We start from the raw sequence: 27,212 nt of genomic DNA, 5'->3' as shown, positions 1-27,212 counted from the left end.
CCATCACATGAGAAACCTCAAACCAGTGAATTCGGATAAGAACTGACACACAATATTGAAAAAGAAGAAAAAAAATAACAAAAAGTTAATTTCATTATCCAGATAGCCAGATTGTTTCAATAAGTCTTCCAGATGTCCTTAGTTTGGTACCACCACAACACAACTCAGAAATATTAACACACATTCTTCTTGATCACAGGCTTTTTTCCAAGTTATTTGAAAGTGCTTAGGTTTATAAGACAAGACAGACATTTGGGAACCTGACTGCACTGAGAGTCAAAGCAATCTATGCTCCTACAACCAGCTTTTTAGACTACAGTGGGAATTCTTTTTTAGCTTTGAAATCTAAAATTATTTTTTGGGGAAAAAAAAAAAGATGTCTAAATACCTATGTTATTTAGATACTTATTTAGATATTTAAATAAACTGCTTATGTGATTTTGAAAATCTGTTCTGCAGCTCATGACACCTAAGAAAACTCTGAATGCCTTAGACTTTAACATAACTGAGAGTAGTTCACCGTGAAGAAATAATACACTTAAGAGAACTTTACTCAAAATTTCAAATACGGTGTTATTTTGGCAGTGAGAACAGAATCTTCAGAGTCTTCATTTAGAAAAGAAAATATTTACCCTGTCTAGATGCTTGTTTCCTTTCACATGGATTTAATAAAAAACTTTTCATTTGACTAATAGATGCTCTCTAAACTAAATTAACAGATACTTTGCAAATGGACTGTAGTAGAAACACATGTACATCTACATCTTTGCCTTGGCTTAAACATGAAAGAACATGAGCCAGTTATGGGACAACTTGATCTCTTCTGTTTTCACCAAAACTGCTAGGTTAATATTTGTGGGAAAAAAACATGAGTATCACAGGTTTAACACAAGAGTTATTTATCTATTTTAAGAAACAGACAATACATCCTGAGTTGCAAAGTTGTCGTCTTCATGCATGGTCCTGATTATACAAGAATAAAAGATATTAAAGGCATAAGCTGTCCTCCATATCTATAAGGATAACAGAAGATATAATGATTTTAAGTTTTAGCAAGGACAATTCAGATCAGTCTATGCAGAAATTTTCATTTTTAAGATTTGTTCAGGAACAGATTGAGGAGCCTTTTGCTTTTCAGTCTCTGGATGTTTTAAGAGCAGGTGAGACAGGTATCTCATAAGGATGACAAAAGGAATAGCAGTCCTGCCTCAATCCCATTTCCTCTATTTTTCATTACCAGAGAAATTATCTTTGAATTCTGCCTTTCACATATGAAAATGTACAGAGTAATGTCTTTCATTTGTTTTCAAGGAGGTTTCTGGGCACCTGGAGCTTCAGATACATCAAGCATGTTAGTAAACTTCTACAAGAGTAGGAAGTGGAACTAAAGCTGAGTGAAAAGGTCCATGCAAATATTTATCCAGTGTAGGGGGTTTCTGAAGGATAAGATATGCTTTGGAAGCATTCCTAGATGTATTTACAGCTCTAGAAAAAACAAGGATGGCCAAAGAGCTCATCTCTGATGATCCCTGGCCATCGTGAAGCTGTTATTTATGCCAAAGTTTACTAACTGCTGTAGAAGCTTTGTCCTGCTCTGTTAAGTTTCTGTATGAATTTTTCTTTCTCTGCATGTAAATTGTCTCTCAGTCCAAAAATGGGAGCCAAATGGAAATTCTAACATGCATTTTGTTCATGTGATTTCGCTAAAATGGTTTTATCCATTCCACAAAACTATTTCTTATGACAAAGCAGTACTGGAGACAGTTTGCTCCAGTTTGGACAGGCTGCTAGAATTAAAGAGTGGTTCCCATAACATTTAGGCCATAGTAGAGCTCTGTTTCTTAACTATTAGACTAGCAATGGCTTCTCATCTGTTCAGATATCCTTGTTGCTGCTCAAGTATCTCAGCTCAGTCATCTGGCTCTCCAGCACCCAGCATGAGAGAATGGCACATGAAATGGGAAAAGGCCAACTCAGTTTGTTCTCACCACCTTGCTGAGCCAAGCTGGCAGCTCTTGCTGGTCTTCTTTTCCCTGCTCATGGCAGGGGGGTTGGAACTAGATGATCTTTAAGGTCCCTTCCAATCCTAACCATTCTATGATTCTACCTCTGTTCAGTCTGGGTTACACACTGACTTCCCTCTCAACAGGAACCCTGGCCATGCTCCTGAACTGTGTGTTAATCAAAGGACAGCACTCTTTTGCTCAATTTTGCACACAACAATGGTCCTCACTAGTGATTTCTCCAAATCAGATGTAAGGTTCTAGAGGTGGGAGTTGCAGGGGAATTGTCTGCCATTATCAGAATTGTTAATGCCCAAAGGTAGGGTCCAGCTTAGTGGCAAGACCCACAGACAAAGGAATAAGATTAACTAGGAGTCCCAAAGGGCAACATTTTCCCTGTAAGACAAAATATGAAGGACTAGATGGTGACGGTCAGATCACAGAAGAAGGGGAGGTGAGATTTATTGTTGTTTTTAAATGTGCAAACTGAATGGACAGATCTGGTCTGTGTCAGTAAGGTATGTCTAGCATGGAAAATAACAGTATCGTATCTAAGAGAGAAATTTTTGTAGAAGAAGTATGGAAAAGAGAGCCAGGAGGAACCTTAAAAGTGCTTTTAGCTCAGTATTTGGTCCTCAATATGATTTAGCCAATACCAAGAATCAAGACAGGGACTCTCAAAGCTACAAGCGTGTTTCTCAACAGCCTGAGCTGAAAAATAAATCTCTCCAGATGGTGCTCTGAAAGTCTCATATCCTCTTTGAACCGTGAGCAGACGGAGATACATATTGTACTCCAGGGGCTGTTTTACCCCAGTGGGTAGCACAACTGAATCAGAATATAGTGCTGGAAGTCATCATAAATCATGGTGACAAGCAACCTATTCACTTACAGGTCGCTATAGGAATTGATGAATCATTTATTAAAGTACACATTAGTCATTTATTACTTTTTTATAAACCATTTATCAGTAGGTATTCAAAATGCACGCAAATAATATTTTTCACTTAAGACTCACAGCACTAGTATATCTCAAACTTCAGTGTGGCGATGTTTTGTCAAATTACACAAATTTTATTCTGTTCACAGGAGTCAGCCTTTTTTATTTAACTGGAAAATTCATTTCTACAGTAATATACTCCTAAAATATAAAGTAGGAAAATTGTTTTCCCAAATCTTACTCTCCCAGTGTGACAGAATTCTTTAAATTTTACCTTGCTTTGTCCCAGAAATGGATGTAGTTGAAGGTGAGGATGGAAGTGGCAGAAAGAGGAATATTCTCAAGAATGAGACTGTTCCCTGTGCAAATGAAGTCTCTCTTTCTTAGGAGCAAGTGAGAGCACTCTGACAAGCCCCACTACTTCTCAATGTATGACTAGGGATATGCTGCTGTCCCGTATCTGTGGTGAAGGATAGATGTGAGAAAGAGGTGGACTGTAGAAAAATCACCCCCTTAAGCCACATCACTGCATTCTTCTCTCAAGTGCCTGATAGCATTTACTAAGGAAAGAAAATATATCTAATATGAAGTAAAATAAAGTATTACTAAAGAGCAGCAATGGAAGCTTCTTCCTTGTGAACAGATACTTTAAAAAGTCAGGACAGAAGCCAGAAGAGGGAGGCAAATATACTCAGTGGATCCTATTTTTGAGCTTATATTGTGCATTCAGTAACCTTATAAGACCTGAAGTAGAATTAGTTGTACTATTTTTCTGGAGGAGGAAGAGATTAATAGGTGAAATCCATACTGTCATGTTGAAACAATGTTTTTTTGTCCACTGGGTGTTAGGGAAGATCTGGGTAGAACCATCTCCACAGAAACAGGTACAAGAGAAGAATTCACCAGCTTGTGGCTTCCAGCAGGTGCTACATTGCTAGTTTTTCATCACACTTCAACCACAGTGACATTAACTATAGTCTAAAATCACTGTTTTGCAGGCATAGAACACTACAGTGGTCTATCACCAATAGTTAAAGTGACACAAGAAAATAATTTTCATTTTTCTTGATGTGCTAGGTATAAAAACAATAATCAGCACCATTAGCATTCACCCAGTTTAACTCATTCGCTTATAGTCTGAATATTCTGCAGTACACAAACCAGGTACCAGATTTTCCAGAATGACCAATTCCTACTCCTTGTATTGCTTCACTTCAAGTGATCCCTTGCTGATGAAAAAAAGTTGAGCTTAAGCTCTTAACTTGCTGGAAAGAAAATGCCAAATTGTTCTTTGCGGTACAAAATACACGTTGTATTCAGTCATAAGTCACAAAAATAATATAGTAAATTTTAAAAGTTTCTGGAAAAAAGGCCACTAACTTTACAAGTATCTCTATTTTCATTCCCTATAATTTAAATCTGGCAAAATATCCCGATCATTGTGACCTTTTAAAAGGTAGACCTTGTTACCTCACCTGGGATTTTTGGAGGAACTCTTAAAATATTGCTCTTTAGGCATTAAAGACAAAATTATTTAAACCCCTGGAGGGCACAGGGTACTGTTTGTACATCTGAGTGGATTTTTGCACTGCTCAGAGCCTATTCTGAATGGTAAGGGTGAGTATATATGTGAAACAGAACGAGGCAGATATTTTGGAGGTGTGTAGGTTGATGGGGCAATAACAACATAATTAACTGGTCTGAATCCCACAAAGAAGTATCTCATACATTAACCCATCAAAGTACCTGACACATAGTTATAACCTCAAGGGCTTAAACTATTCCTCTGAGGTTAATGGAAGTGCTGTGTTGGATCACAGCCAGGTTGCTCAGCTTCTCCTGTGATTATGCCCTGATACACCATCAGTGAATTTTTCCCTAAGCATGAAGGCCACAACTGCATCAGAACAGCATAGTGTGGTATGCAGGGGAAAAAAAATAGCAGATGGAAGAACAGATTCACTAGATAAATACCTCCTATTCCAGCAAGATCTACAACAACCCAGTAGAGGCTACTGCATAACTGCTTACAGCAACAAAGGAGCTTTTAGCCCTTTCTGAAAATATCAAATAATGCCCGTTAATGAGTATTTTGAATTGACATGTAAGGACCTGACCTCCGAGGAACAAACACAGTAAATAGGAGTACACAGAAGTGTATCACTGCTTAGGGGTAGATCCATAAACTTGTTTCTGGAGAAAAAAGAGGAAGAGACTCATCAAGTGTTGAAGGATAAAATAAATCTCCAATGGACAGAGACATGCTCATGCATGGCTGAAATTGCCTTGCACTGAGGACTCTAAGAAATATCTATTAACAAATACAAGAATTATTTGAAATATAAATATATAGAAATATTTTTCAACTTTGGATAAAGCTATGAAAAAATCGTTAAATTTCTCTCTTGGCTTTAATATTATTGAAATAATATATATCTTTATTAAGAGATATATAACAATGCATTCTACATTCTGCAAAACACCATCTAGTGCACAGTCTGGGGCACACAGTGCTGTACTTATACACTGTCCAGACTTTTGAACAAATCCAGCTCTCATAACTTCATTGGCTTTCACTGTGTCAGATCAGGAATGAATTTGGCCACTGTGCTTACACATGAAGAGAATGCATTGAAAAGTTGGATTAATCGAACTACATCAAAAGCATATGACAAATAAAGATAGAGGTATTTTAGGTAGAAATTATACTGTCATAATAAAACACAAGCTAGTAAATAAAAGGGGAAAAAAGCGTTGAGAGAAAGTATCTTTAAAGAGAAGGAAGACAGCTGGGAAAACATGTCAATACTATAAAAGCCCAACCCTAAAGCAGCCAATCTCAAAGTAAAGAAAAGATGCACTCTGAAATCAAACCTTCAGATTTACTGAATTTGAGCTTTCTACTTCAAAAGTCATCTTGTAGAATATGTTTTTCTAGTTTCTATGTTTCTTTCAAGTCTTCTTCAATCCAATAGTACTGCAGCATGTATATGCAACTGGTCTATAAATATTTTAAGCAGTGAACCAAATAAAGTGGCATTAGTTCTATTAATAGACACTCGCCCTCCTCCTACACTACTTACTTTAAATAAAACATATGTTTCTAAAGGGGTCTAACACCATACATCTAAAGACTGATTCTTCCTGCCTTATTCATGGAATAAGAATAAAACTTAATAAGAGAGAGGGGAGATTTCTTAGATCATTAACATCTCTAAATAGTGGTAGGTTCAAAACCATGTCACAATATTAAAAAAAGAGAAGTCTCTCTAGGAAAATCTGTACATCATCTAAGGTGCAATAAAGACGTGTAAGATCAGACTTTTCAAAGAAAGCTACATAATGCTGTCTCTTCACACTTGTTATTGTATTTCTATACTGAAACCACTAGACTTTCAAGGTTACAGAGAACCTTTTACTATCACTGATTCAACTGAATTAATAACCATTTCTGAATTTCCACAGAAACAGACACTAACAGTACATTCGGGGCTAAACAGATGCCCAAGTTGTTTAATATGCTTACCAAACTATTAGGTCAAACAAGATATATAACTATAAAATGTTTTCTTCAAAAGAAATAATCTTAAAGTTTGGAAATTCAAGTAGGTAGGAGTCTGAATGACATGAATTGCTATCAACACTGCTTAATAAAATTCCTATTTCTAAATACACTGAGTTGTCCTTATACATTGTTATGTTCCAGAGGACTAAAGACCCACAATGTTTTAAACATATTCTAACTATTGGTTGTCAGAAAACAGTTTTCAGAACATGAAAAGCATAATCTAAAGGGTAATTCTAAGGGGATTAATAGTTTGATCAAAACCACTTATTTATCAGCTATGTACTTGAAAGGTTTGGATCAGCCTCTCTGGTACTTTTAAGGTGACTAAAATGCTTTTGCCAAAGCATTTTACTTAAGTAATTATATCTATTGCCACTGATTAGTGAGAACTAATATTCCTGTTGGCAAAATGTCATTGTTTCTGATTTCTTATTCCCTTTTTTTTAAACCTCCTCTATCCTTTTTTAATCTGGTTATCCAGTTGCATTTATAAAAGACATAATTATTCAAGTACAATTGCAGTCATTTGTTTCAAAATAATATGTTGTCAAACTGCTAAAATTAGTCCAGAAAAAAAAAATACAAAAGGTAAAAACATACCTTAAGGAGAAAACCAAGACTTTTCTAGCAACAGGCTTTGCTGTTCTTCTTCTAAAATTACCTTAAAATCAGCATCCCTGATGCTTACTTCTTATCTTTTGGGAATACTCCTTAAAATCTGCAGAGCCTCAGGAAACTTTTACAGCAAAATCCAAACTAGCTGTTATTAGGTAAAACTTTTGACACTCTCTAATTCCCTTCAAATACGAGAGGGGGGTGGGGGGAAGTAGGGGAGGGAAGGGAGCAATATAGGAAGGGCAGGAAATTTGGTAGATGCTTTGCCTGAAACCAGAAATTTTCTGCAGCACTATTACACTCTCCTGCAGGCACTGAATACTTTTGGTTTTGTTTGGGTTTTTTTCAGACTTTTCAGCATTCTCCAGTGGAATTCAACTTGCAGAGGAAAAAAAAAAAACAAAACAAATTCCACCTGTAGGTTAACTTTAAAGCTTTTAGGACTCAAGCTTTCATTACAGAACCCCCAACACTAGCTGTCTCACAGGTGAAGTACTGAAGCCAGGACAAAACATGTTGCTTTCATCCATGTTCCTGACCACCAAAAGCCATAAGCTAGAATGAAGGCAGGAGGGAATTCTCCATTTTCACCCATGGGAGCAAAAGGAGAAAGTTACCACTAAGAAACTTAATTACAAGTTGCCAACCTGATAACCAACCTCAGAATGATATCTCTTGACATAATTTTTTTACCTTGTGGTTGCACTTTAAGTATTTTCTTCCATTAAGAAAGATTTTTATATTTAGAAAGAAGCTAATTATAATTACATGCACTGTTTTGTAGAACAGAGATGGCAAATTCTTACCTCCTTCTTGGTAAATTCTGGTGGATGGTCATTTTTGTCATCAATAAGAATAGTGGCAGTTGCTGTGCCAGTTAGTCCCACATCAAGACCACCCATATCCTTAGCTTCTATAACCAGTTCATATTTTGGGGTTTCCATAGTCTGAAAAAATAACAGAAAAGGAAAGGTTAAAAACTCCCCCACAACAGGTTATGTACTATTTTTAATTCACATTAAAATAATAAATAAAAAAAATCTAAGACTTAATTTGGCTGCTGCAATATAGCATAAAAATGGATCTGTTATCAGTGTTTTACCAAAACAGAAGCACAGCTTTCTCTGATCTTCAGCTGCTATGATGGAAACCTTATTTGGAATATAGTAGGAAGGAATACAGGTGAATATTGGTAAACAGCACATAATCTATTCTGCTATTTAAGGAGATTAGGAAAGAGGAAAGAAATTAAAATATATCTGCTCTTTAAGAGTAAGCTCTCACTTCAGTGCACCAATATTTAGCAGCTTGCTTCATCAGTGTTATGATGGGTACATAATTAAATACTAATGTCACAATCTACATATAAATTCACTTTATTTTATTAAATTGCATTCATTCTGCATATTAGCATTTAGAATGGTAATCTAAATTTGCTTCACTGTAAGAAACAAGAAAGCAGTTTTTAAAATGTGCAACAACTGCTGGTTATTGCACAAAGTAAATGTGCATAGTAACATTAACAATTTACATCTATAATACCCGATTCCTATGCCACGGTTACTTATCTGATTACCTATCTATTGCAGAAACAAACAGCACAGGTCCATGGAAAAAGCCATCCTTAATTTCCCTCCCCTGAAAGACAGTCATAACTTGGAAAAAAAAAATTGTGGCCACTGTTCTGCAATGGGAATGTGACAACATTTCTGATTCACCTCTCGCATCAGGCACGAGAGCACATCTGTTTGTAAGCTGGACAATGGGGTAGTAATATATCCCATCAAAGGGAGCTATTATCAGCATCAGAACCTGCTCCCATGGAACTCGTAGAGAATTTTTGACATGGATTTCACTGGAGACAAGACTGGGAATGTCATTAAAATTAATAACTTCCCCATTTGTATGGCTGCCTTATATGGAACCATCTGCCCAAAGACCATACTTGCTGTATCATCAACGGAGGACACAGATGGGAAAGTGCTGCAGTCACCTTTAGAACTATACAGCAAGAAGATCACGTGTGCTCAGGAATGTTTTTTTCAAAACTTCCTTAAAAAAATAAATCTGGATCTTAGAGGCAAAGCAACATAATGCTGCCTGAAAGGGTGGCTAGGGCACCACTGCTAGAGGCCTTTTATAACCTCTGACCAGCTTTAGCAGCCAACTGTGTTTACAAGAACCAAGGCTGCACACCTTTGACATCACTCATCCTATGTCCTTCACTTAACACTTTTCCAGAGAATTAACATGCAGGGAGACAATTGGTATGAAAGTCCATATAGCAACACAGCAATCTCTGCCTACCACCCATATGAAGCACATATGATGCCTTATGAAGCACAATCAAGGAAGCAGCAACACAGCAATCTCTGCCTACCACCCATACACTGCCTTATGAAGCACAATCAAGGAAGTTGAAGTGGGACTTATCCCATAGCAGAGAATATCTTGTCATTTAAAATTTTAAAAGACCTATTTCTCACATCTATCTTAGCAAAGAAACCTCTCGGGTCACACAATCTGCTCTGTAGCCAAGTGATTTGAAAGCATTCACTAAATAGTGCATTTTGCGTTTTCCTGGGTACATCACAACACCAGTCTTGGAGCGTGTGCAAGGAGATGCCAACTCCTTAGTACTTAGATCTTGAAGCATTTTTAGGCCATGAGAGAAGCAACCATATCAGTTGCTCATCAGATCAGCTATTATGAAACAATATATTTGCATGTAATATCACCAAGTCAAGCCAGAATATATATTTAGTTCTAAAACCATATGGACCACTAGAAAATCAGATGCCACTGCCACTTAGGGGATCCTAAGAAATGTACTTCCACAAGTCTTACAACATTATTCCATGAAATTCATCTCAGAAGGCAGCAAACCCAGAGCAGGATTTTGATTTATAACATCATATAAATATACACAAAGAAATATTACTGACATGTCTCTGACACAAATTCAGATTACAGAGTGGAAAAAAATTTACAGTTTTCATATATTTATTTTCTAAAATGTTTCCAATATATTAAAACCTGAATGGAACTTCTCTCCCCTCCCCTAGATGCAACTTTTTCATTATTTTCATTAGGAAGTTGTTATTATTGTATGGAAAACTTGCAAACTCATTTATCACTTCACGTTTATAAGCCTTTTTGCTTAGAAAAAGGCCCATTTTTACTCACAAATTGGCCTTTTTTTCCTCTGAAAACTGTCCCATTTTCTATTGAAAGCAAGCCCATTTATGCTAGAAATTGTGTCTACTGCAGCAGAAATTTCTGTGACACGAGTCCAATGTTTAAGCTTGCAACAAAATGTGAAAAACATTGAATTTTGAGTAGTATTTCATATCATTATGAATACTTCACACTTCCCTACTATGAAGCACTTTCTACATCTAGTTCTGTCACCAAATATTTGCTTTGTTAGAGAAAGCAACTGCTAACAGATCCAAACCCGAGAGCAGAAGCACTTTCCCATCAGATGCTCTCTCTACACTGGCAGATCGCATGGAAAGGACTTTTTAGCATTTCTCATATTTCTAAGCCCAGTTAATTCAGGCACTGGTAGCAATTATTTGTATCTGTGTGATTTATCACCCTTTGGTAAATCCTGGGACATGGTAGTGGGGATCTGTGGATGGAGTATGGGTCCCTCTTCACAGGGCTCAGGTGTTTTACCTCAGTGTGGTCTCTCCCTCCACCTGCTCCCATCTTGTGAGAAATTCGTGCTCCTGGAGGAGGGCAGTGGAGGAGAAAAGCAGCCTTCCTTCACCTTCTCCACCTCTGATACACTGTGCAGGTTAGGAATAAATGCAGCACCCACTTTTGGTAGCATTTTGGGATGCCACAGTTGCTCAGACTGTTGTCCCACCATGACCTTGCCTGGCACTAAATCCAGGCCCCTTTCCTCGCAAAGAAGTGACCCTGTCCTTGAAGCACACTCTTACAAAAACAATCCAATTAATACCATTTGGATAGAGAGATGTTAGCAGTATAAATATGTAACAGCTCTCAACAAAGTGGATCTACAGCTAAAAAGGATAATTGCTGATTTTAATAAATGAACAATCAGTCTCTGCTTGTGTGGCTTATTGTTGATCAACTGTGCCTTTGTGAAGTGTAACACTGTTGAGAGCGTTGTACAATTACAGCACGAGAATCATTCCTTTCCCCCTAAATTTTCACTCTAGTCATTTAGCCACAGCATGGGTGACACTGGCAAACTGTTTGGTTTGCCGAGGAGGTGAGCCACTGTCCTGAGCGTTTCCTTGGAACGTCTACCCACTGCCATTCTCACCAACACTCCTACAGAGGATTTCACTCCTCTGCCACCTTCACATAACTGGTTCAGCACTGGTAAGCAACGAGAGGTCAGAAAGACATTTTTTCAGATTCCAGATTCCTGACAAAGCCAGCAGGATCTAATCACAACAGAGGGAAAGAAACAGTTCAGTGCAGATACACACAGGTTGAGCAAACCAAGAGATTACTTTTAGGTAGTGCTGAATCAAAACAGATAATGATGGTTTTCTGCTGAGTTTTAATCTTTTATTTTTTTATAAGGGTACATTAAAAACTATCAGTGATGCAAGAGAACCAAGCCATGGCTAATATTTCACATCACCAGCACTAACAGTCCAAGTCTCAGTATGGGCTACCACTTGCAGGTGTAAGGCATTCATGTGCCATTTAAATTCAGCTGGAATCAACAGCATCTTCAGTACAATAGGACTGAAAATGTAAGACAGAAACAAGTGGGACTACTCACATGATTACAAGAAAGGCTCAGGACCCTTAGGTGACCACCCATATTTTCAAACTTGTTCAAGTTGTGAATTTCCAGTTACGTACGTGGACTCTCAGAGCCTTGGTATTGCTAGAACAACACATCCCCTCTCTGCAACTTCAGATGTCCGAAGTTTTTAGAAGTGTGACCAATGTATGTCCCCTTGTTTATTTACCTGGTAAGGAAGAGCAATCACTCAAGAAGTTGATGTTTTCACCAATACCTGGCTTTTTTCCATCTACCTTTAGACATTCAAATTAAGCATATACTTTTTGGAGCATCACTGCCACAGAGTCAAAGAGAATCCATTTCTGTATTTGTCTGCACTGATGATTTTAGGAACTCAGTGTTCCCCAGTGCATGTAATGACTTGATAAAGATCACAAAAAGCAGCACCAAAGTGAGGAACAGAAATCACATTCTGGCACTGTATTAAAGCAGCATATCCTAGCAGTGAATGATCAGTTGTTTATCTGGAGTCAATGACCCTGGTAACTTTTCCTTTGGTTATGGAAGCGGGTAGGAAAAAATCTATATTGCTTAACTTCCAAAGTTCAAAAATTTCAGTCAAATTTTTTATTCTAATATAAAGGAAAGCAGAATAAGTAATGCAGATCCACTAGGAAGAGCAGCATGAGAAAACTCTTGTAACAAGAACTTTCTTTTTGCCATTGACACCTGAAGAAGTTATGACTAAATCTCATCTATAAAGCATGCATATAGATCACACATGCATGAAAAGCACTTCATTCCATCTGAAAATTGAAATCCTGGTCACTGTTAGAGTCAGTCAGATACAATGTACACTGGGAAGCCTATTTATTAAATTAATGCTTTCTGGTTTTCCAATATAGCTATCTAGTTATTTTCAGGAGATAACATGTTTTCTGGAAGGATACACTATGGGGTATTTGGAAATCCATTTGTGACACTGAAGCTAAACTAAGAAGAATTTGGATCAAGGCTTAATCTTCTTTGTAACATGTGAAGATGGACTGGGTTCAGAATTTTAGGCTACTTTAGTCTTTTATTTAATCTGTAATTCAAAGATGTTTAAACAGGAGTTCTACATATTTTCTTGTAGATTTTCACACCATTATTTTTACTACCAGTATTTAAACTATATGTTGGGACTTTAAAAAGAATCATTTTGGCAAACATAATTTTTCCCTTTTTGTATTTATTCATATCATCAGCCTGCTACCAAACTCAGTATACTTTGTAGTTTCTCTTTCAGTGAATTTTAGGATCCCGCTAAGGATTTCAGGCTGTGAATCCCTGCCCCACATCAGCACCCAGCTAAAAGCTGCAGATAGGCACCAAAATCTGGAAAACAACTGGACGCCAGAAAACATCTCTTCAGTGTTTCCTCCTATCTAGGTGTTCCCCATGAAGTGCCTTTAGGTAGGTCTTCTTCAGTGCTCTCCAGCCATTGTAATACACCTATGAATTGCATGTCCAGAAAGGGGCACACATAGTGTCACAACACCCAAACCTCATTTGGTGCTTCAGTGCTTCATCTATAAAGACCTTATAAATCTGTTTATAAACCATGTATTCATGCATAATACTATATCAGTAGCGTGCTATCATATCACAGTTATTACTAATGCTTTTATAATATAATGCTAACCAGAAAGAAAAATTCTTAGGATTTAAATAATTTCAGCTCATGCAAAATAAATGCTTGTGTTCATTTAAGATGATAATTGCATATCATATGTACTGAATGTCCTATTAAGACATAATCAATGTTCTTGTTGAGTAACAATATCAACATTCAATCTAACAATGTTCCAGAGTATGCTGTCAGGATTTTGACAAATATAGAAAAAAAAAAATAAATAATGAAGCAATGTCACTATTAGCAGCTCTAACAGACATAATGCTTTTATAATTATATCAGCATTTATTTTAAATGCCAATTGCTGCTGTGTAAAAAGGGCAATATACACAGAAGCTTTGCATTCCAAGCCTGAATTACAGTTTGATGAATAAAAAAACTCAAACAATTTTGTAATGTAAATCCTCTTTAGCTCACCAATTTCCAATTTTTTATATCATAAAGGAAGGTCTACAGTCTAATCATTGTAATAATGTACTTCTGTTATGAAGAAAATCAATATCTATTTACTACCCACAGAAGACATATAGTTCATAGGTATATCTGGGAGCAAAAGGAAGACTAAATTTTCTCCTTCAGCAGTTGCTGTTAAAAAAGGAAAGAAATTGCTCCAAAGTGCTAGGATACAAATAGTTTTCCTGGACAGAGATCATAGAATCATCGAATGTTGTGAGGTGGAAGGGACCCACAAGGATCATTGGGTCCAACTCCTGCCCCTGCACAGGACAACCCCAAGATTCAGACCATGTGTCTGAGGGTCTTGTCCAAATGCTTCTGGAATCTTGTCAGGCTTGGTGCCATGAGCACCTCCCTGGGGAGCCTGTTCCAGTGCTCCACCACCCTCTGCCTCAAGAACCTTTTCCTCATGGCCAACCTCACCATCCCCTGCCACATCTTCCTGCCATTTCCCCTGCTCCTGGCATTGATGGACAAAGAGAAGAGATCAGTGCCCGCCCCCCCTCTTCCCCTTGGGAGGAAGTTCTAGACCCCCATGAGATCTCCTCTCAGTCTCCTCGTCTCCAGGCTGAACAAACCCATTGCCTTCAGCCTCTTGTCATACGGCTTCCCCTCTAAACCCTTCACCAATTTTGTGGCTCTTTGATGAGATATTTCCCATCAAGAGGAAATCTGTACCTATTTGATATAGAGGATGTATAGGATCAAGACGTTAATTCTCCATAATGCAGAAATAATTATAGGCCTGATATACATGGATATGTTTATTATATTTTACATGGAAATATAGGAACTGGAGGTGTATGTTTACAATATTTTGTGTAAAATTATCAGTTTTGACTTGCAAATTAGGATTTAGAGTTGTCAATGAATTTGTAACATTTTGGAGAAGGCTGCCAACCATGACAGAGTGACAAGTGTTCCTTTGAGAAATATTAGAAATCTGCTAGCAGAGAAAAAACTATTTGTTTACTGCTCACTCACTCACTGTACAAACATGTGCATCTCAGCTCTTATATACAAGCACGACAGTATTTGTGCAGACATCACGTTTACTTAAGGGAGAATCCTTACACTGAGAATGTTATTAATATGGGAATTCTCCTTGGGTAGAGATCACCAATTTCTAGGACAGAAAAGTGATTTAAGCTCCATTTAGTCTGCGATGTTTCCATTTAAATTCTTATTGTTAGTTAGGCTACTACTAAAAATAAGCCTTGGGAAGAGAGTAAATATTTGGTATTCTAAACAAAATCCTTAATTATCATAAACTCTTTCTAACCCCTACATTGATTTTTACCAGCCAAAGATATTTCCGTGAATATATTTTTTTTGCAACAGAGTAGCATGTTGAACTACAAAAGTTACTCATCAGATACTCACAGTTTGGGAAAAGAAACATTTTCCATGTCTGCTGTGCTAGAATTATAAAGTACTACAATAAAGTTGGATAGCAATGGAGAATAAAAATCACAATGTCCCAAGGAAAATACTTGCTGCCAAATGTCATGAAATCATACTTTTCAGAAAAACAAACAAACAAACAAAACCAAGCTATGTTTCAGCTTTCCTTCCAGACCAAAGCATGTAATCTCATTTTTTTCAGGAAAAAAAAAAAAAATCAGTTTTCTTCATAATTAAACAGTACTGCAGAAACCTTTCATTCCACTGTGAAAGCATCAATTACTATGTAACTTCTCTTGCTGATTTTAGACCATTTAATCACTCTATTATTATTATTACACACTCAGAGGTGTCAGGAATACACCTACCACATGCATCTCACCTAAACTTTCTGTCAACAGCAGACAGTAGCTATAGTGAGTGTCTACGCCCCGGTACTATGTCTGAATAAAGAGAAATACATTATAGTCAATATGTAACTATAAGCCCCAATATATGCAAACATCCCCTTTGTGTTTACATGTCACCAAGACTACTGCTATGCCCTTCCACAGATTGTCCTGAGTTTAAAGAACACGTATAATCATTCTTGCTAGTTCTGAGTTTCTCTGAGCTCTGTTATGTGGTAGTCCAACTCTCTGCCTCAAAGCTCGCTGGATTACACACCTTCCCTGCAGTCACAGATGTACCCTTTAGGAGATGAAGTCTGTAATTGAGCGGGAGGTGGGTTTGGAGGCTAAGGAACATATAAGCTTCTTTTGGAGTTGTTATAAATATAATTTGGTCATGAAGTCTGCTCAGGTTGGAAAATCCTTTCCGTTATCCATATTTCTCCACAGCTCTGACTTTGCTGCCCTAACACACCTTCCCATGTGCTGCATATTCCTAATGTTAGCATTTCCCCTTTCACAGTGTTTGCACCAAAAAGAACCCTCAACCCTTCCTGTACGTGAAGAATCTAGTATTCTGCTAACCTGGTCCTTTAACATGGTACCAAAACACTGCTGAAACCATGGCACTACATTATTCCTTATTGACTATATACCTACCGGTGTTTACACTCTGATTTTTGATGCTGAACAGAAAACACTGTATGTTATTCACATTAATTAATTGCACCCAGATAAAATCTGTTGATAGAGTGGGTGGCAAATAGTTTCCCTGATGCTTAAGACTTTCCAAGCCTGAACATATTGAACACTGTAACAATGCTAATAAGCAAAACCTTCCAAGGACTTTTTCATTAAAATCAGAACATATGATCAGAAATGTTAATAGTTTGACTGATGGGTGTAGGAGCCACCATTCTCCCCAATCCTGATTAATACACTTGTGAGGGAATATTGAAACCACTATACAATCTGCCATTTTATACTTAATTATTTTTACAAAAGTAACAGTTTGTACAGAGCATATCAAAAGAGCTTTGTCTCAGAATAAATAAATGTCAGCAGCAGCACACCCAGCTGGATGAGGGAAGGTAAGATTAAGTTCTCCTGTCTGAACAGGACATTCAACCTAGTTGTCTTGGCTGCTTCAGAAAGTACTAAACCTCAAGCTAGCTGTCAGGAGTACTCAAGATAAGAACTCCCTTCTGGATTACAGATATTTATTTCAACAAAGCTTTTTTCCCCAAATCACTATGTTACTGTAACAAATGTTCATTTCGACAAATCAATATAGTTCCCCAAAAACTGCTCTCCTGTAATAGTCAATCAGCTCTATTTGCAGTATTAATTATATATTTCATTTTAACAGTCACAATTTGCAAGTCAAATAATCTGCAGACCAAAAGATATTTGCTGAAATGTTCAAATAATTTTCAGCCATTAACATATTAGAGTTGTACAATCTGTTTGCTTATAATTTATGAAGACAAAGAAGGGCAAAGTTGTTCTAATAAATTATTGGTTGCAAATTATTGAATCATTTTTAGTCTCTGCCATAGGTAGAAATGAGTCTATTTGAATCCAAAAACATAAAAGGAGAGACAAGTTTCTCCAACACAGTAACCTCCCGTGGTTATGAGTAGAGACAGCTTTTCAAATATCTCTATATTAAAATACCTCTGCCAAGAGAATTCCCTAAGTATTATCAAGGGCGTAAAGGTCACATAATATAGATCACTACACAGAGATGAGTGGAGGTGTTCTGCAGTAACTTCAAGAGAGAAAAAAAATCATGAGCAACGCCCAAAGTATTCAAGCCTGAAAAGATCCACTAGCCTAGCATAAATCAGCACAGCTCCACTGACTTTAAATGGGCTACTCAAGTTTATTTACACATTTATTAAGCTATAACTTACCATATTTATGAATGAGCATGCATATATGCTTTCATGCTACAAAATAATATGCTTGTGTCTCTTGTAAAACTGGCAGGTTCCTAGAGATTTGCATTTAAAACAAAGCACAACTAAATGCAAGAGGCTGCCTTCCAAATCCTCTTGGCATCAAGAGCACGAGAACCAAAAGCTCCAAAACACTCACTTTGGAAAAAGAGTCCCCAAATTCTTCAAAACAAGAGGAGGATGAAGGTAATATTTCCTGCCTTGTTGTAGGTATAATCACATTAAAAATAGGGAAATCTTGTTCATCAGTAGTCGCAAGAGGGTGTCTGTGCAACACACACTCTGGAAACTAATGAGAAGTTCTAGACGTTTAACCCACGGCAGGGGGGGGATCAATTCACGGTATAAATATTTCATACAACAGCAATAACATGCAGCTGGTCAGCACTCCCCTCTGTTTACTGGAAACAAATTGCTTTCCTAAATTGTGTGGACAGCAGCCAATGTCAGTTATCAGTGATCTCATTGATAAACACACATTATACCTGCAGCCCTGAAACACCAGAATCCTTCACTGAGCAAAGAAACAAAAGGCTCGGTCAAGCATGCCTATCAGTGCTTGAATTTGCTCCTCAAGTCTGAACCAGGTTCAAGAAGCCCTGAAGTGTTTCCTGCAGGCTTTGGAAGAAGATACTGAACAATTTGGAAAGATAAATACTGCCTTACATGAAAGTGTGTCCCAGAAAAGCAGGGGAAAAAAATATAATAATAAAAATAGCTGGAGTTTTATCTTAAGGTGTCAAGAAACGGGTCTGAACAAGGCAGAGGTAAAACCTGCCACAGTTCAACCTAAGCTTATTCCCAACACCTCTCTCTCCTCACAAAATCAGCTCTGAATTGCAGAATGTGAACAAGGCCATTTGTTCACTGAGGTCTGTGACCAATCACTGGGAAACAGGTTTCTTGAGGATCTTTGCACAGCAGCTGAAAATGAAAGTTTTCCTTGAGTTTGAATTTATAATCATCTAAACCAATATTCTCTGCCTAGGTAATAAAAGGTAATAAGTTTTATGATACCTCCCCTAATGCCAAGTCTTTACATAATCTGTTATCAAATGAATCAAAATGAAGCTTACTGGGTTAATGTCAGAAATCACATTCTCCCAAATTAGGTGCACTTAGATTATATTTCCTTCCATAAACATTCCAATTCCCACAACAGAAAGCAATGTTATAAAGGTCAGGATGGAAATTGTGTTTCTGCTGTGTAATCTGCTTTGCAAATTTGTACCAGTGGTCAAAATGCCCAGAAAACTCAATTACTGACTTGCTATGACAACCATACATCAGCAGACCTAGGCAGACAGAGGTTATTTCTAAAATTAGTATCCTAATACAAAAAGCGTGTTCTATGATTCCAGATGTACAACCTTTGCCTGATGTTTATATTGTTAAAAACTAATGGAAGCACTGTCTATTATTTCAGGCATATTATCAGGAACATAATAGTCTAGTTTAATAGGTGCATTCTAAATTGGAGGGGGAAAACCCCTCCATGTCTGTTTAAACAATTTATCATTTAAACATGATATTATAATCAAAACAGTCATCAAAAGTTACTTTTAATCACTATTATAATTTTTCCCTTAACTTTAATTTTTTATGCAAATCTTATTTTAGAGTTTAGTGTTCTATTGACAGTAATGATTCCAGGTAGCTTTTGAAATAAAGGACCCTGCTGAGAGTGTAATGAATCAGTAAATGATACTGATTTGCCCATGGACAAAAACAATTCTAGTGGCTGCATTTATACTCTCGTTGGGGTATACCCACAGAATATAGATTGTTCTAATACTAAATCATCCAAGGGAAGATGGTGTAAAACGGATTTCAATTACACTATTGCTTTTTTTACAAAAAGGCTTATCACACTACGGGGTGAAAAATCAACTCCTCCATAGGATTTACTTTCTGCTCAAAGACACAACAATGGAATTTTCCATTTAAAATTTCTCCAATCTCATTCTTTTTTTACTCAAACCTATGTATCTTTTTATCAGCTTCCTTTCATGATAAAGTAATTAAATGCCTTATTTGGAATTCCTATGCTCTCTACTTTGGTTAGTAAGTTCTGTTTTTGCTAAACTTTCATAATCCTACTTATATCTTCTTAGAACATCTGCCAACAAAACAGCTTCTCCCCATCCTCTGAAAGTCAGGCTTTGTTTTCTTGCAACCTAACCAAGATTTCTAGGTTATTCCCACTCTCAGACTTAGTCTGTCACTGCCTTCTGCAGATTTTGCACTACGGTACAGTTGCCTCTGATGAACAATAAGGTGTGTTAACCTGCTACAGGTTGCTCCTTTTATAAGTTTATGTCTGTGCACTAGAACTGTATATAGTTTCTTTCTGTAAATCAATCTTCAAAAGCTTTTCACATTCACTATAAAAGAAATACTAGATTTTTAATCCATTTGTTTTATTAGTAATACCAAGATATGATCCACTTATAGTATAAATTTAGTGTGGTGACCTAGAGGAAAACCAATAGAAAATAAACATTTAAAAAGTAAGTGTGGGAAAAATTTCCCTTTCAAGGATTTTGGAAGATTCAGTAAATTCATAGCTCTTTGGATAAACAGAAAATCTCACAAAAAGGCATCATCATCAGAACCCTAGCAGATACTTGACATAAAATATAGGACACATTGCTCAAATAATAAGAACTAATACTGAGCTATAAACTTGACTTGCATTCTGTACATTTCAGCAGCTGTATATTCTTTTAAATGTTTAGCAGTGTACTTTTCTGGCCCAAAATCCTGCTCAAGACTGTCCCAGTGAAAGAAACTTTGCTTTATAGGAAGCACATTATATTTTGATTCATTGCAAAGCCATGAAATGCAAATTTAACTGAAGTAATAGCATTCTCAAAAAATAAATACTTGGCTAATTTTGTCTGCTTTCCCCTACAAAGTATCACCATAAAATATTTACGTCACATTCCTGAGGACCTGTTACCCTGGTCTTCCTGTTCAAGGAAACATTCTGCCAGGAGGTCTGAGATGTGACAGATCAGGGAGGTTTATGATCATCCTCACCAAGAGATCAGCAAAGTTAATGGGAAAGTTCCCTTCAGCTTCAGGAGGTTTGGGTGACACTTCCTGATGAGGAGCAGACTGTACAGCTATCTCCTCAGGTAGAAACAGTCAGTCATGCAATCTCCATTTTAATCATTTGATCATTACAATCAGGACACTGCACCAGTAAAGGTCCTAAGAAACCTTGCGTGCTCTGCTTTAGTAACGAGATATTAGTTAACATTTTATAATATTACCCTGTTGTAACTGTTTTACATCATACACAAAATAACTTAGTAAAATATATAGAACTGGTACAAATAAAGTTATAGTGAGCTAAGGCTCCACAGCATATTTTGTACTAAGTATTGTACCAAAATATCCTTCATTCATGCTAGTCAATGTCAGGAATTTCTGGAGGTCTGCTGTCCTACAAAGTGGTTTTATATACAACTTCCCTTCAGGAGAATTCCCAAAACACACTGTATAGAAAAAAAATCATTGCTAATTTGCAGAATTAATAAAGAAATAAAGATAAGAGTTAATGACAGAGAAATCCACTGGTTTGTATTAAGGAAGACAAACTGCAATTAAATTAATAACATCTACCATCATGGAGGGACAGAGGGGAAGTGAATACATGAGGTAGGCTACAAGTGGATGTGGGGGTGAGTAGAGGTCAAGGAACTATGATGGAGTGAGCCTGTAAAGAGTTTTGAAAACTTGAAGTCCCATTTCTAGGCAGTTCTTGTAGACCAAAAGCAATAAAATCAACACAGGAGAGAACTGTATGGGAGGCACTGCTAGCAGGAAAAGAAGTGGGAGGAAAGAACACTTGATTCCCCTGAAGAACTGGGAAGAGAGATCCATAACATTATTAAAAAAACTTTTCAAAGCTAGAGAGTGCTAAGTTGTATCTGTGGATCCGAGAAGCACTACCATGCTTAGAATAGCCGTGGGAAGCTCTGTGCCACAGGGACAGTTTTCAAAATCACAATCCTGTCCTGCACTCCTTGTTTCTTGCTATGAAGGTGAAGGATTAGTAGTTTGCTACTTGTCCAGCAGCATATTGTGCTCCATGTGTCTATGGCACGCTCTTAAACTGTTCATTTTAGTTGTCTCAGCTCTGCCAAATCCCCGTCCATCTGTTCTGGAGAGGAACGTGTGCAGTGCCTGCTTACTCCTGTGTGCCTGGAGGCCTGATCCAAGTAGCATGGGTGTCTGAAGGGATCCATACATCCTTGTATTCCCCAGCATGGCATTTTAGTGTAGCTCATATGGCAGAAGACAGATACAAACTATAGTACAGATAAATTCTGGCTGTAGTCCAAATATTTTGATAAGCAAGTTTGCCCACAAGCAAGGCAAGAGGTTTTTAATAGCATGAAACAAACTAGGTCAAAATCCTTTCAGTGCAGTACCTCTTAGACATACATAGATGAATGTAATTTTGTATTACTGACATCTAACTAAGATTTGCAATTCATAGAATCATAGAATCGTCTGGGTTTAAAGATCATCCAGTTCCAACCCCCCTGCCATCAGCAGGGACACCTTCTACTAGACCAGATTTCTCAAAGTCTCATCCAACCTGGCCTTGAACACTTCCAGGGAGGAAAGTATAATCCAGGGAGTGGTTATGACATAAATGACTGAGGCACCTTTTCAATTCTCTACAGATTAACATTTTCTATGTCTAGAATGCACACCAGGGAATGTATGAAACCTGCAATTCGTATTTCAGGATGTCCTTCAACAGCTGGTAGACCAACAGTATATTTGATACTGACCTCAATCAGATCAGGATCTAATTCCTGCCATTTCTGCAGGTCAGAGATTATGTGTCATTTTGGAATGTCCTGCAACCTTTACCAAATCTAAGAAAATCTTATTCGTGTAATTAATTTATATGCACAAATCTCCTACTGAAACCAAAAACTGAGTCAGAGTTGCAGGATCAGGTTCATGTCCTGGAACTACTTCAAAACTTTTTTGTAAAAAGGAAATAAAAGTGGGCACGACAACTGTGAGTATAATGGGATTTAAAAATAATTAATACTGAATACTAAAAATTAGGGTGCATAATCATAATGACAATTCAAGCTTAACAAGAGTAGCACAGTAATGAAAGTATTAAAAGCAATACCCTTTCTCTCTCTCTCCCAGTGGAAGCGTTTGAAACTGTGATTTAATACAAATCCACTATTTGAACTGAGATTAACAAATATTAGTCTCATTATAAATTTTAATATTATTTGTATAAACTTTATTGAGAGAGGAAGAAAAGGAACAGAGAAATTTAAAATTCGCAAAAAAACTGCAAAGTAGAATTGAATTTTCTGCTGCCTTAAAAGCCTATCTAGGTCACTTTAAGTTAAACAGATCTCTAGAGGTAGAAAATGCTGAGTTAACATTACAATAAACAGAACTGACTAGAAGGGAGGCTACAAGTAAAACAATTAGCTTAATAAACAGATGGAGAAGACACTCAAAATTACTGCCTTTGTCAAATGTTCAGCCTGATAAGCTCCTGTTTGTCAATGAAGGAATGCAATTAGTGGTGAAAATGTAAAATAAAATTTATATTAGATCTGCATTAACTGATTAAGGCAGAACTATGGTACACAAATGAAAGTAAAGCAGAATAAAAAAAAATCAGCATCTATATTTCTCTCTCTGAGAATTTAAAGACTGGCAACAGATTACCAAGACAGAGTTCAGTTATTTTCCAGTATCGTCCCTCTCCCCAGGTTTTGCCCTCTCTGCAAAAATATCCCAGGTTTTTTGAATCTTTGTTTCAAAAATATTTCAGCACTGAATGAGAAACTTGCACACTCAGCTGTGCTTCCTGTCAGGAGGGATATCACAGTGGGAGACAAAACGAGCAAGGTTATCTCTCCATGGGAGTGAAGCTGTCTGCAGTTCTCCAGGCCTGACGAGAAAATGCTGAATGAAATGCATGATTGTCAACTAACCACGATAGATGCAACACGTTAAAAACCATCTGTAAGGTCTGAATGTGCCCTGGAGTGTAGTGTGTCCCAGGATGGATGTGTTACACTTTCTTGGGACTTAGAAATGCAATGAACTCAGCTATTAAGACCAAGAAAAAGAAAACTGTTTCTTAATAAACTGTTAAATTATTATTATGCACAATCCCAGTGCCTCAGGATGGGAACCACAAGAACAGTGCCATAGGAACTCACCCCCACTGCTGCCTGAAGATTGCTCCAGCTGAGCCAAGTCTGGAGGCAAACTAAAACATACACAGTGCAAGCAGAGCTTTGCCAGGGATAAGTTATGTTTTTTGCTTAAAAAACATTTTTTGTGAAGGAGGACCTATAAGAGGGTGTCAGAGGATAATGAGTTTGGACACAACTGATTTCACTGGAGCTAAGGTTTTACTCTGTTTGTTGGACAGGGCAGGTAAAATGGATTTATAATATCCATGGAGTTTATCAGACACATTCTTTTTCGGTGTATTCAGATTGCAGGTGGTAAAGAACAGCACCAAAGAGCACTGATTTTAGTAGGCATTCAGATCAACCACCATGTTGAGTAGACCACTGAACTGTACCCACACAGAGAGAACTAACACCTCGTTATTTGGCCCATAGTGCATGATTCACAATGGAAATTTTCCCTTAAAATATTTAGGAGAGGAGTATTTTAAAGGAAAATGCTATAGCACAAAGAAAGGAAAATATACAGGTTTTAAGGTGCTTTCCAAAGCAAGTTGCAAAGTGTTTTTTGATCAGGGTTATGTTGAGTTTAATCAATATTTTTGAGATACCATTCCAGAGAATCTAAGCATTTTAACTAGAATTTTATACAGCTGAGATATTCCTCCATCAATATTCAAACTAGACAGTTGATCGTATCTATTAGATGGAATATAACTTCTCCCAAAACAGCGCAACTTTAAAAGACCATTGAATTCTGCCCTTAAGATTTATTTAGAGATGCCCTATTTACCAGAGGTCAACATAAATTGGTCCTGAGAGTGTCCAGAGTAGCACTGAACAATTATTGTGAAGAAAAATGTATCTCTCCACCTGCAGGAATCAAAAGAAATACTACAGTAGTATCTTTGACTTTAAAGTAACTGGTAGCATTTTTGCCAGCATTCCCAGAAACTGGCTACTAATAAAGGCAACTTGGAATATAATACTCTTTTCCAGGGAAACTATTGCAACAGGCAGTGAGGACTCAGCCAGGATGGCTTCATCCTGTGAAGCTAAAACCAACAGACACCTACTAGTGCCTTCTCACATAACGCACTGTTGGTAGGAACTGCACATGGGCTGTGTAAGGTATCCAGCACCTTGTAAACTCACATGCTGCTCTTCCATTCACTCATTTCCCTACGTAGACAGGTTAACAGAAAATGTAATTTGCTCAAGATTATAAAATGGCATCTCTTGGTTACAGGCTAAAAAGGAACAGGAGAAATCCTATAAAGAAATCCACACTTACAATGAACTGTACTTCCTTAACTCCCATGTAGAACTCTGAGTTCTATGGGTTCATGTCAACAAACATATTTAGGAAATAACCAGTATCGGTTAAGCAACTTTAAAAAGAGCAAGGGTTTAATCCTTACAAGTGCCTTTTTTAAACAGGACTTCTTTATTTCTTTATCCAGGCCTTGCACTAAAGTAAGGATTCAGCTATTAAACAACATACTCTTTAAATGTGTGACAGAGCAATACACTGTTCTTACTGTGCACAGCCATCTATTTAGCATGCAGCATAATAACCAGAAGTGATGAAATGTGTCTTTACATGACGATCCTGATGTCTACCACAAACATCCATTAACTGGATACAGCAACACCCCATAGACAGGTTAATTGAAACAATGATAAATGACATGACCTAGGTCATGCTGAGAATCACTCATAGACTTAGAAGGAGGTTGAGAGAGTTCCAGTTCCTAGTCTGTAACTCTAACCGCTTCCTCTCTCTTAGTTATACATTAAAAAGATTAAGACTCCCTTCCTATTTTTATAATGACTTACACAATTTCCTTGCTTCAGACGGCTGATGTACACATCCCTTGTGTTACTCCCTTGCCTTACTTAATGACCAGCTTGCTTGTCTGGCTGAAAATCTGCAGTCTGGAAGTTTCTGCTCCCCACAAATATAACATTATGGTGAAAGAGAACAGCATGTGTCCTTCTTGTTCCTGCTGGTCATGGTTTCTGTGTTTCAATGGTTTCCTTTTTGGAATACTATAATTTTTACTGAGTGCCTCAGTAAAATCAAAAGTTTAATTGCTTTAGGAGGCAGCAGGAACGGCAGGGTGTCAGGTCATGTCAGTTGCTGACTACTTGTTACTGAGTGACTCTAATTGGAATATTTGCCTCAGAATTTTAAAGGCAATAAGCTCTGGGCATATTTGCATAGCTAGTTTGGTTTAGGCATATCCTTCCTTATTAGATCTTCTAAGGAATTAACATTGCTATGCTTATTTTCCTGACACTAACTTTAAATCCTCTAAGCCTCCAGGAAGTAGTTTGTTTCTACCATTTAATTGCTATTTTTTATTTGATGTGACAAGGCACTCTGATGATCACATAAAGTTTAACATCTCAGTGTTCAGATAGACAGAACATTTTTTTTTTCATCTGTTGTTTTTACCTGGAGGACAATGCCTGAGCTTCATCGTAGTAGGGGGGGATAATAATTAAAAAATGCTTAAGTCACTTGACCTAAATTTCTCAATGGTCAAATGAACACATGACTATTTTCTGAAAAAGTAATAAAAATATTCTAATATCAAATAGATCATCACACATACTTGAAAAATATTGTGTGTGCAACAATCTTCGAAGACCTAAGGAAAAATCTGTTATTCATGCTATTGTAAGCTCTGCACACCTTCCAATTCTTTATACAGAAGGCTTAATGGCCATAGATTATTTGCCTCATTGGTTATGGTGCTAGGAAATAAAACAATGGGAAATATTCATTATAGTGCTCTCCTATATTGAACTTCCACTTGATTGAAGTATTAAAACAAGCTGCAAGGAAAATTAAACCTCAGAAAGAAATGGCAAGTGTATTTATGAATGCAAAAGATAGATAAAGAAGGCTCTATTTCTCTTGGTTTGCAGTGGTTGTACTGTAAGTGTTTTTCACTATTGGCTTACTCCTCTATCTACCCAACAGCTTTTCACTCACTTCCATTACTAGGTGGCAGCCTAATAACAGAAACTGGGACACACTGGAGGTGAGATTAAAAAAAAGGAAAAAATGACTGGAAAAAAATAATAAAAAAAAGATATATTGTCCTAGTCAGTATTTCAAGAAGAATGATACCGAGTTGCTTTTTTTTTTGTTTGTTTGGGGTTTTTTTTAATGTGCTATTGCAGAATTACATATATGTTTTACTACTACAGTTACTGGTTTATGATTAGGTTAACTTCAGTCCAGCAGT

At 37.1% G+C, this 27,212-nt stretch overlaps 1 protein-coding gene across 1 annotated transcript in view; it reads right to left on the bottom strand.

Moving 5' to 3' along the window:
* LOC114818880 (cadherin-13) overlaps positions 1-27,212 on the bottom strand; it is a gene marked incomplete at both ends in the record, with an annotated part of 115,703 nt that overhangs the window by 51,888 nt on the left and 36,603 nt on the right. Inside the window, one exon of the mRNA XM_029086690.1 lies at positions 7,933-8,073. Within this exon, the coding sequence (XP_028942523.1) occupies positions 7,933-8,073 (141 nt within the window). The remainder of the gene's footprint in view (positions 1-7,932; positions 8,074-27,212) is intronic.

Source organism: Antrostomus carolinensis, unplaced genomic scaffold (genome assembly GCF_000700745.2).
Source record: "Antrostomus carolinensis isolate BGI_N321 unplaced genomic scaffold, ASM70074v2 scaffold7699, whole genome shotgun sequence".
Classification (NCBI taxonomy): domain Eukaryota; kingdom Metazoa; phylum Chordata; class Aves; order Caprimulgiformes; family Caprimulgidae; genus Antrostomus; species Antrostomus carolinensis.
This window is presented reverse-complemented; position numbering and strand designations above follow the sequence as displayed.